At 46.9% G+C, this 11,967-nt stretch overlaps 1 protein-coding gene across 1 annotated transcript; it reads right to left on the bottom strand.

The window, feature by feature from the left end:
• Positions 1 to 2,482: 2,482 nt before the first annotated feature.
• Positions 2,483 to 4,384, bottom strand: LOC117589902 (probable cytochrome P450 12d1 proximal, mitochondrial). The gene is made up of 3 exons (XM_034282176.1): positions 3,924 to 4,384; positions 3,741 to 3,857; positions 2,483 to 3,683 (listed from the first exon to the last, which is right to left on the bottom strand). The coding sequence occupies exons 1-3, from the start codon at positions 4,343 to 4,345 to the stop codon at positions 2,660 to 2,662; spliced, it is 1,563 nt and encodes a 520-aa protein (XP_034138067.1). The 5' UTR covers positions 4,346 to 4,384; the 3' UTR covers positions 2,483 to 2,659.
• Between the last annotated feature and the right edge of the window lie 7,583 nt (positions 4,385 to 11,967).

The raw sequence follows: 11,967 nt of genomic DNA, 5'->3' as shown, positions 1-11,967 counted from the left end.
AAAAAAAACGTAGTACGAGGAGAACAATCGACCAAAAAATGAACTTAAGTTTCGGCCAAGAATCCTGCCTGCTTGAAGAATTTCTATTTGAGAATTTGTCATGTCTTCGCCTCGGTCTGGTATAAAATATATGGCCAGCGGCGGCAAGGAGAGCGGGGAAAATGGGGGCAATGGGATTCCCCTAGCTTTGGGTGTGTGCAAATATGCGAAAGCTAAATGTCAGCGTCAACCCTTTCTGTCCATCGTGCCCGGACTGTCGTCCTGTTTCGTCTCCCCCTGGTTCCTGCCCTGTTTCAGATGCTGCTGGTTGTTGCTCTCGCTTGTTCCTCGCTTTTCGGTGGAAAGGAAAGTTTTTATCTTAAGCTCCGCTGACAGGCAGCAAAGCTGCAACCAGCAGGCGGCAGGCGGCAGGCAGCAGGCAGCAGGCGGGGGGAATGTACAGGCTGGACAAAGGAGTAGAGAGGGAGCGTAGTGGGGCTGTGGATGAGGAGGTGTGAGTTGGCCGTTGGGGAAGTGGCAAACGTCAAGTTATAGAAATTGCTCAAGCTGACTGCCTGACTGACGGCGAAAAAAGGCCAGGGATCTCAGAGGGGGTAGCTAAAAATTAAAGGACATGCTGAACGCATTCCTTGGGACACTGGCTGACAGTGAGTGATTTGACCATACCCTCATTTGCGTGCAGCAACAGCAAAAGGCAGGATTCAAGACGAAGGACCAAGGACTAGGCAACCCAACGAAGATGAAGACGAAGACGAAGACCAGGCAACCCAATGGATTAATGTGCAAGGATGCGACTCGTCGGTTCAGACCAAGAAAATTATATCAGCTACGCACTGAGCCGCCGCCTGTCGCTCCACGGCCAGTGTCACCCCTTTTGCTGCTGTTGACTGTTGCTGCGGGTGGCAAGAGCAGGGGAAGGGGAGTGGCTCATTTACGCGCTGCACTCGAGTTACAGGCAGCAGCAGCAGCAGCGGAGGAGGATGAGAACTTTTTCCAGCTATTTCTGCGCCCAAATGACAGCGAAATGTAATAATGAAAAACTTTTTCTTTGTCAACTTGATGAGTATGAAATTTTTTTAGCAAAAAAAGAGAACACAAAGGAAAAGGGGAGGGGTTGAGAAATATGAAACGACAGAGCTGGGAGGAGCAGAGGCTGAGGGCAGAAACTCAGGCAGAAGCAGAGGCTTAGGCAGCAGCTCTTCAGATTAGCTTATGGCCAAAGGCATTTCCAAGCGAAGGCGCACACAAATGATTGCATGCCACATTACGCATACGCCACGTTGTGCGTTGCCCGCACCGCAAAAATTCAATTTTAACATGGAGTTGCAGAGAGAGAGAGAGAGGGCGAGAGAGTGGGTGAAGATTGCAAGTGGAGATGAATCTGTTGGCTGGGAGCATGGACAACTGTAGCTGGACGCATGCTTTGTCCTTTTACTGGCGCAGCTGGCTCTTCCATGGCACAACTTCCCCTGTTTACCCACCCGCCACTTGCCACTTGCAACACCAATCACATGTTCTGCATTTTTACTTTGTGCCGCACCGGACAAGACCGCACAGCAGCAGGATTGTGGAATTCATAAGCTATGTGCGTTCCGCCCAGGAGAGTCAAGCAAAACCCAACCAAAAAAAAAGATAAAAAAAACAGCACACAAAAAGGCAAGAGAATTTCAGCCACGGCAAAGGGATCCCTCGATCCCGGTACACAGGGGGAGATCCCATACCATACCAGGAAGGGCATGCCTGCCATTAAACCACTTGCAAAAAAGCGCCAAAATCGCTTAAATTATTGTTACAAGCTGGCACTCGACTACCACCATTGCCAGCACCGCACACGCCTCCCGCGCTCTATGCTTTGGCTTTGAGAGTGCCAGTTAGCATAACTCCGCTTGCCGCAGGCGGTATGTCTGCTCTTTGCTCTGGCAACCGCTCCTTGTTGTGCTCCTGCTGCTGCCTTTTGGTTGCTCCTGCTGCTGCTGCTGCTGCTTTCCCCCGCTTTTGTTAGTTAGAAATATTTTGCGCAAAAGGTAAGCACACTCCAGTGAAACAATCACCCACTCGTTACCGACACCCACAAGAAGCAGGCCAAAGTGTGTTGTCCTTGGCCTGAGACAAATTAAAAAGATAACTGCGAGTTTTTCCAGTTTACTTACTAGACTTTTCGCCACTAAAGTAAGCGTAGCTGCCATCTAGTTGATAGAGAATAACAATATCGATAATTAATAATACATTTATTGCCATGGAAAGCGTTACCGAAAGAGAGGGAGAGAGGTGAGCGTAGAGCAAGGCAGCCATTGAGTGGTAGAATTTCAATTTAACGTCGATTTAACTCGCAAAATTAGACGCTAATTAAATTTACATTTCGACCAGCTGGCTAAATGCTGAGACCTCAACGCAGAGTTTTGTGGCCACACCTGACCAGAACATGCAACCCACAGCACACACAACCCTCACTCTATCCTCGCGCCAAATGATATTGTTCGACTTTTGGTTTGGAAATTGAAAATCTATTTTATCATTTCGATAGGGATCCCACTACACTCTCCACTCGAATGTTATCAATTTGCTGGCTTAATTTATTGACAGTAAATACGCTCTCCAATCTTATCTAACAAATGGGGGGTTGGGTGGTTGAGTTGTTACACCACAGGATGCAACTTTTTTACTCTGGAAGGTCTGTGAATTTGAAGCGAAAGTCTATGGCCGGCTGCATGACGAAGAGTGTTTTGTAGGGCTTGCTGGCATCGTGCAGAAACTCCACTTGGAAGTTGCGTATGAGCTTGGCCACGCTGGTCTCCACCTCGAGATCCACCACCCGCTTGCCGATGCACTGGCGTGGCCCAAAGCCAAACGGCAGGAAGGTAAAAGGAGGGCTGACCTGCTGCCTCTTGCCAGACTGTGGATCGCGTAGCCAGCGTTCGGGCAGGAACTCCTCGGGCTGTGGATAGTAGGCGGGATCCTTCATCATTGCGTTGGCGGCGAGCAGGACGGGCGTGCCCTTGGGCACGTTGTAGCCGGAGAGGGTGACGTTGTCGGGGCAGGTGCGCATGGTACCCAGGCCATTGGGATAGTAGCGGAGCGTCTCCTTGATCACGGCTCGCAGGTAGGGCATGTCCTTCATGGTGTCCTCGCTGAGCAGCGACTCCTTTGTGGGCATGATTTTGAGCAGCTCCTCGCGCAGCTTCTGCTGCTTCGCCGGATGCAGGGCCAGCGTGAGCAGCACGGCGGAGAGCAGCGTGGCTGTGGCGTCCACACCCGCGAAAAGGATGTCCAATCCAATGATGAGCGCCAACTTTGGATCGATGGCCAGCAGCCGCTGCAGCATGCTGCTGCCACTCACCTGCTCGCCGGCCTTTCGACGCTCCTCCAGCACCTGCTGCGACTCGGCGAGGAAACGCTGCGCCACATCCAAACTCTCGTTGAGGGTTCGCATCATTTTGCGGTAGGTGGGCGTGGAGACGAGCTTCCACATCGATGGCTGCATGTCCAGCTTGAAGCTGTAGCTTAATATGTCCCGCGAGGTGCGGAAAAGTGTCAGTGCATCGGGATTGTCTCTGTTTCGCCTGATGATGCCCGTCTGTCGATCGAATGCGATCAGGTTTAACGACTCGAAGATCAGGCGCTGCAATTCATCAACAAAGTTGGCGGGCACCTCCAGAGTCCTCGGATCGCGTATTTCCTTGATCCTAAATAACAATTTCACATTAAACTCCAATGAAATTCATTCGCCGATCAACGCTTACCGCTCGATGAACTCATTGTTGATGTTGGACAGCGGCTCAAAGTACATTTGGAGGCCCTTGGGCTGCATGAAGATCGGATTGACAGCGGAGCGTATCTTGCCCCAGTCCTCCGCCTGCCTGCAGATTTACTCCTTTCAATTAGTTCACTCTATCAACAACAATCACCAATCGCCAATAACTTACGCCGTGGCCAGCCCTAGACTATACCCGTATACATCGGGTCTTATGTGCTCGCGGAAGTAGACAATCGAGTCGAAGGTCTCGCGCCTTGGCCACGCTCCCTCATTGCGGAACACTGTGGCAATGTCGCTGGTACTGTACGTCACCACCGTATCCTTGCGCCCGAACATGCCTGGCTGCACAAAGATGTCACCATACCGCTGCCGCATGACCATCGAGAAATCAAAAACGGAGGCCTCGCTGAACTCACCGCCAGGCATGAAGCTGCGCATAAACTGTAACTTGCCGGGTCGCGGCACCTCACTGAAGGGACGCACCTCCACATCCTCGACTTTCACTTGGGCCTGTGCTGAGGCGCTCCTCACTGAGCGTAGGGGGCCAGTGGCAACGGCAACGCGGCGTGTCAGACTCTGCCAGGCATTCATTCTCTTACCGCCACTCGACAAACAACTAAATCGTTGTGGCCTACTGCCAAGGCTTTTATAGGCACACCTTATCTATGGAATGAGAGAGAGACTAAACCAAAGCGAAACACTAAAGCAAAACAAACTGACAAAAGAGCAAGCAAAACATGACTTGCCGCTTCGGTTTGGTGGGTGCTTTTTTCTTATCAAGTCATCCCGATCACCGTGATCAGCAACTCGCAAATTGCCATTACAGAACAACAACTAACAAAACAAAAGCAAACACACCAAGTATTTGCCAAAGAATATAGGCAAATGCCGTTTCGATATTCATTTGACGCTTCAGGGTACGGGGGCGCGCAATTCTCTTTTAGGCTCTCCTTCGCCACTGAAATGCAACTTTGGCGGGGTACAGTGGGGGGCACTCAGCCGAAAACAAATGGAAAAGTGCATATAATGAACAAACGCATCTAATAGAGCATTTTCAAGAACTTTAAAATATCAAACTCTCTATATAAGATCTAAAATAAGGAGATATGAGCACTCAAAGCTGAATATAATTTCAATGTGCAGACGTTTATTGAACTTTCAATCACTTATTAATTTAGCAAGCGGAAATTTCCCATTGTGCGACGGGGCTGAGGCTCGACAGTTGGAACTCTGCCTGCGTTTCTGCGCTTCGAGAGAGAAGAAAAGAGAATAGAAAAACGTTGAGCTCTCTCTGTCTGTTCTCTGTCTTTCCTAGTCAACTTGAGTGTGCATAATCGTAACTGTTACATACACAGTTAGAGGTATTGGAGACTACTAAATACCAACGAATATTACAGCTTGTGGGGTAAACAATTTTAGAAAAGTGTACAAGTTCTGCTTGTAGATTAATAGCCATAAACTTTCGTCACAGATTTTTGTGTGTTATGAGCTCCCAAAAGCTGAATAGTAATTAATGCAACTTTGTTGTCTGTTGTGCACATAATTTTCAGTTTCTTTTCCATTCAATAAATAACCTGTTGAAACAGCAAACGCAAAGCTGAGCTATCTAGTGCATCTAGGGTGCATGAAAAATGTGAAATAAAAGCAGAAACAAGCCCCTGGCTGCATTATAACCCACACAATATAAGAGGCTGTAAATCTTAGCGCGCATTTTTTTTTTATTCTGGACGTTGATATGCAATGACTGCACCATCAAGTGGCCCATGCGACACCAAGCCAAAGCCTGTTACGCGCGGAACCTAGCAGAACGCAGCCCTCCTCCCGCCCAACCGACCGAGGGGCGCTGCCGCATGACGCGCGGCGCGATTAACCGAACCGGTCGCGAGCATGCAGGAAAGATAGATGTTAGGCTAATATTCGAGGAAAATTAGATCTAATCATAACTAGACTAAGCTAAGCAAGCAGAAATTACCAAAATCAGAGACAAGACAAAACTAAAATGAAACTAACTACGGGAGAGGTAGGCTAGTATAAGAGATTTAAGAAGAGGAAGGGAGTTAGTTGAGGATATAATGTGGTAGAGGGAATTATAATCCGAGCATAAAACCCTAAAGGGTTCGTGTGAGGCATAATTCGATCTACATAGTGGAAGGAACAAAGGAATAAAGTTTCTAGTGGGTCTAATGGGAATCGTAAAGTTTATGCGGCTCAGCAAGTCAGGGCTGTCTATATCCCCCTTGATCAAGTTGTGCATAAAAATTACACCAAGCATTTTTCTACGACTAACTAAGGATGGAAGATTTATTAAGAGAAGTCTACTACGGTAGGATGGCAGTCTCACAGTTGCATCCCAGTTGAGGCCCCGTAGGGCAAATAATAAAAAGTTTTTCTGTACTGATTCAATACGGTCCTGATGTATGTTGTACTGAGGGCACCATACACATGAGCCGTATTCTAAAATCGGACGAACAAGCGAGATATAGAGAGTCTTCGTTATATAGGGGTCCTCAAATTCCTTTGACCACCTCTTTATAAACCCAAGCACACCCATGGCTTTATTTACCATGGTAGAAATGTGTTCAGAAAACTTTAACTTTGGGTCTAGTTTAACACCTAGATCATCAACCAATGTAATTCTCTCAAGAGAACTACCGCAGAGGGTGTAAGGAGCCAGGAAGGGGCTGGAGCGACAAAAAGTCATAACATTGCACTTCGAGGCATTAAGTTGTAACATATTTGCACAGCACCATGACTGAAAGCTATTGAGATCAGATTGCAAACGAGAGTGAAATGAAATGTCCTTATACTGGACACAGAGCTTAACATCATCCGCATACATAAGTACTCGAGAATTTGTTAATACAGAAGGCAGGTCATTAATAAAGAGTGTGAAAAGTAAGGGGCCTAAATGGCTACCCNTCAGGGCTGTCTATATCCCCCTTGATCAAGTTGTGCATAAAAATTACACCAAGCATTTTTCTACGACTAACTAAGGATGGAAGATTTATTAAGAGAAGTCTACTACGGTAGGATGGCAGTCTCACAGTTGCATCCCAGTTGAGGCCCCGTAGGGCAAATAATAAAAAGTTTTTCTGTACTGATTCAATACGGTCCTGATGTATGTTGTACTGAGGGCACCATACACATGAGCCGTATTCTAAAATCGGACGAACAAGCGAGATATAGAGAGTCTTCGTTATATAGGGGTCCTCAAATTCCTTTGACCACCTCTTTATAAACCCAAGCACACCCATGGCTTTATTTACCATGGTAGAAATGTGTTCAGAAAACTTTAACTTTGGGTCTAGTTTAACACCTAGATCATCAACCAATGTAATTCTCTCAAGAGAACTACCGCAGAGGGTGTAAGGAGCCAGGAAGGGGCTGGAGCGACAAAAAGTCATAACATTGCACTTCGAGGCATTAAGTTGTAACATATTTGCACAGCACCATGACTGAAAGCTATTGAGATCAGATTGCAAACGAGAGTGAAATGAAATGTCCTTATACTGGACACAGAGCTTAACATCATCCGCATACATAAGTACTCGAGAATTTGTTAATACAGAAGGCAGGTCATTAATAAAGAGTGTGAAAAGTAAGGGGCCTAAATGGCTACCCTGTGGTACTCCAGAAGTAACCATAACAGGTAAAGATACGGAGTTTTTGAAAAGGACCCTTTGAGACCTATAACACAGGTAGCTAGAAATCCATCTCAACAGATTGGGCGGAAACCCTAGAAGGTTGAGCTTTTGTGCAAGAAGAGAATGGTTTACGGAATCGAATGCCTTACTGAAGTCAGTGTAAATAACATCCGTCTGCAAGTTACTTTGGAAGCCTTTAATTACAAAGGAGGTGAACTCTAAAAGATTAGTGGTTGTTGATCGTCGCCGTATAAATCCGTGCTGAGCTGGAGATATAAGTGATTTGCAGAGATGCTGCAAGTGCGGAGTTAAAAGTTTCTCGAACATTTTAGGAATAGCGGATAACTTAGATATACCTCTATAGTTTTTAGCGTCAGACTTGCTACCTTTCTTATGGAGAGGAATTATAAAGGATTCCTTCCAGATGGGGGGAAAGCTAGAAGAATGGATAGATAGAGTGAATAGTTTAAGCAAAGGTCCGCAGAGAGCATTGTTAGGGCTCTCTCCTCTCTCTCTCTCTCTCTCTCTCTCTGCCAACTGTCTCCCCCAACTGTTGGAGTTGCTTATCCTCCCTGGTGCATAATCAGTGCACTCAGGCGGGGCACAAAAGGCGTTCAGAGAGACCAGCAAACCAGAGAGCCCAGAACCCAGTTATGTTCAAGTGTCACCAGCGCTGGCCACAACTGTCGGCAATAGCAAAATGTCGGCTCAACGAGCTCCAATGACTTCTACTTCTCTCTTTTTTTTGTTTCTTCCTGCTGCCAGGGTTTGTGGGGTGGCAGCTGCAGTTGCAGCTGACGTAGATATGTTCTTCTACTAGCTCCAGCTTTTGTACCTGTTCTCCACATGTGTGTCTGTGTGTGTCCTTAGCTCTGCTACGAGTGTGTTCTTCTGTCTCGCAGTTGCTCATTTTTCACACAGAGCTACTCACCCACTGGCACACACACACACAGACAGACTGGCTGTGGCAGCTACTGCCAACTGACACATCTCTTGATTCCATATTCCTACATTTATTCTGTTTCAGCTGCCTCTTGCTTGGTGAAAGGTTTTTAAATTTGGACTCGGAGCATCCTTGAAGTTGCCTTGGGCAAGTGGCCACCACCAGCACCCCCAACCAGCTCAACTCTTTGAGCGTTTGAATCTCTTACGTGTGGATGGCTGGCTGGCTGGCTGGCTGGCGTCTTGAAGCCCAGGCTGAACGCATCAGGCGCAACGACTTGAAGTGTTTATATTCTATGGCAGCCAACTTTATCCACACGCACAACCATCAGGAGAATTAGTAGAGCCATCAACAGGAGCAGGAGCTGAAGCAGACGCACCACAGAACAGGAGGAGCAGCAGCAGCAGCAGCAGGAGGAGCCGTTGCGGCACACAGTTTCCTTGTTTATGATAATTACTTCACAAATCTTGCAACTTTTTAATTAACTTAATTTGCTTGAAAAATGCAAGACAGGTTTTGGGTGCGAGGTGGGTGTGGGTGTGGGTGTGGGTGCACAGCCCAGAGAGAGTTGCCACAAAAATGAAACTGCATTTTATGTGGCTCCTGCTGCTGCTGCTGCTGCTGCTGCTGTTGTGTGCCATCAAATCAAGTGATTGCCACTGCAACAGAGGCAGGAGGAACATCGAGTGAGGCAAGGGAAGGCTCTTAAGACTAGGCAGGACATGTGGTTAACGCTGTTTTTCCATGTCATGTCAACTGGTTGACAACTCTTCATGTTCGGATGCGGTTGCACAAACGGGTAGAGGGTAGGGGGACAGCAGGACAGGTAGGACCAGCCGGCAGGAGTGTATGGCCAGGCTGGTCCGGCATCAAGTGCAAAGGCATCCACCCATCCACAGACCGACGCACATTGTCAAAATCTGTCAGTTGCCACCCCAGGAGCACGAGAGGGGAGCCTCACTTTCACACTTTTCTGCAGCACCAAAGATGGTTGCACGGGCACCGCATACGTGGCACCTAATGAGCTGTCAGCAGCTACATATGTATGCCTGCCCCAGCAGCTGAGCAAAAGCAAATGTACACCAGGTGTGTCTGTGTGTGTCTGTTCATCTTTAATAGACTTAAGGATAAAAACATGACTAAGAAATAGAAAGAGAAAATAAACATCGATTCCGATGCGGTTTATGGATTGCTCATTTTATTTGGTTTATGGATTTCTGATTGGAATTTGGAAATTGGTTTTCGTCTAGCAGCTAAACAGACTTAGATCTGTGGTCTCACAGCATTACCCTATTGCCAGAGTGCAGGTAAATGCATAAATTGAAGGCACTTACAGAGGTGGGAGGTCCCTCAACCACTTCAACCGCTAAATGGCCAAAACGGTTAAGACACATTCACCCATTCAATGGGCTTGCCTGATTGACCGCGACTAATTAATAGATAAATTTGTGGTAGTTTGAGTTTTGCCCTCGCAAACAGCACACAGAAAACCCAACAAAAAATGAAAGAAAAACCCGGAAAAATAAAACGTTGGCCCGCATAGAGTTGAATTTCTACTTGCCACACTCACACACACACTCGACACACAATGCATTTGCTGATTAAATTTTAATAATCATTACGACCCCGCAGAGCTCTTAACCCCGCCGCAACAACCTCAAGCTACGTCTCGCTTCCCCCTGCACCCCATATGTTTTCCGTGTGTCACTCGTAAGTCAACAATTACAATTATGCTTTGATGACCGGCGTATGACCAGCACGCATTAATTTATAATTTGTTCAAATTATAATTGCCAGCCATAACTGCACACACACACACACACACACACTGACATTTGGGGGCCCTAGCTTTAACACCCTGGGGACATGACTAAGCCTGACCCCAGAGCAGAGGCGCAACGGCAAACGAAACAAAAATTTAACCTCTTCAATTGACCAGTCGGTGATTGGGTGCGGGAACGGAGGGGGATGTCTATGGATTGTTTGTTTGTTGACCTTCATGACGTTGCTTCCACACACACGCACACACACAGTTCCGAGTGCAGCTGTATGAGTCGCCAATGCATTGGGGTGCATTGTCAACTCTTTTCGCGGCAATTAATGCCGCCACCCGCATACCCTGCAATCAAATGAAACCTGGGACCCTGGGAAAATCTTGGAAAATATCTTACAGAACCTTGCTGGAGAGCCTTGAAACTCTGGCGGTGGCTCGGAGTATTTTTAAAATATAAATTGGAAAGGAATATAATTCAACAGAAATTTCAAAATTATATAAAACGCTCTAAAATAAATATAAAATTTTAAATGTGATGGCAGTAATTTGAATCTAAGCTTAAAAATATTCAATTTGTAATATTTTCTGGATTTAGCAATTTCCACACTGGTTGCACATCTATTGGCCTAAATTGTATATTAATATTTGCCAAAAGGCTGCTCGTCAAGTGGTCTGAGGTACTGCCAGACGATACTTCCATATTGCACCCCTTTTATTGTTTTTTTTTTGTGTTTCTTTTTAATTAGCAGAATATGACGCATTCGATCTAAATTGAATTATTTACTCGCTTTTATGAATGAATCGCTCGTGCATGATTCACTTGAGCAGTCTGAGTATGTGGAATGTGCTGTATCTGTATCTGTATCTGTAGTTTCATTCAATAAACGATTATATACGATCTGTCTGCGGGGCCACTGGCTTCTGCCAGTGTATTCCGGTTAAAATTATCATACGACGGCGGCTCGGGCGAACCGAACTCATTAATTTTTGGAGCAAAGTCAGTCCCCAAGCCGCCCTGCCACGACAAGTGACACTCAAAGCTCGGAATTTCCAGAGAGCGAAAGAGAGGGAGTGAGGGGAGCGAGAGTTTGGAGTTCAAATGGCAAGCTAGCTAAAGATTTCTCAATTGTCGCCGTGGCACCCCTAGGGGCTATGACAATTTAATTAATTAACGACTCGGAATTCACTTTTCAACATGTGGCAGGGAGACAGGAAGGAACCTAGAAGACACCACACACACACACACAACTCGACACATTGGCTTGCCCTTTGGCACTGGCCCCGTACCCCTCTTTGGTTATTATTCATTAACCGAAAAAGCCACAGTTTCCTCACATCCCCACACCCCCTCCCTCTATGCCATGCCGTCACACACTTCCCCTTCCCCTTCCCCTTGCTGTTGCTGTGTTGCTGGTGGTTTTCCATCAATCATTGGAAGGCGCCCGCAGGCGCCCAAATAACCCTTCGATGAACCTATTGAACCCGAAACCGAACCCAACCCCGCCGAGCATCGCATTCGATGGGGGCAGCATGCCGCTGCCACTGCCGCTTTTTGGGGCAACAGTTTAATTGCATTATGTGTTTTATTAAAGTCAAATTAGCAGGGCAACAAAATGCGTCAACATCACAGGCCCACAGACACACACAGAGAGACATCCTATCCCTTGCTGTGTTACGTTCTCTGCCCCCTTGTTGATGCCACAAAATTCAACTGGTGAATGTTTAATGGGCATTTTGCTTTGATGTTTGCTGCCATTCAGCCGAACCCAAGCCCCAGCCCAGAACCCAACCCGACCGGCTATCACATTTCCCATTTCGCCATTTAAAGCAATTTGCATTTGTGCCCTCGAAA

The sequence above is a fragment of the Drosophila guanche genome, unplaced genomic scaffold (genome assembly GCF_900245975.1).
Source record: "Drosophila guanche unplaced genomic scaffold, DGUA_6, whole genome shotgun sequence".
NCBI classification, from domain to species: domain Eukaryota; kingdom Metazoa; phylum Arthropoda; class Insecta; order Diptera; family Drosophilidae; genus Drosophila; species Drosophila guanche.
This window is presented reverse-complemented; position numbering and strand designations above follow the sequence as displayed.

What these genes read in the sequence shown, in the direction of transcription:
- LOC117589902 (XM_034282176.1), bottom strand. Translation starts at nt 4,345, where the DNA reads ATGAATGCCTGGCAGAGTCTGACACGCCGCGTTGCCGTTGCCACTGGC. An exon ending in AGTCTAGGGCTGGCCACGGC is followed by an intron (nt 3,858 to 3,923) that starts GTAAGTTATTGG and finishes GTAAATCTGCAG; the next exon opens with GCAGGCGGAGGACTGGGGCA. An exon ending in AACAATGAGTTCATCGAGCG is followed by an intron (nt 3,684 to 3,740) that starts GTAAGCGTTGAT and finishes ATTGTTATTTAG; the next exon opens with GATCAAGGAAATACGCGATC.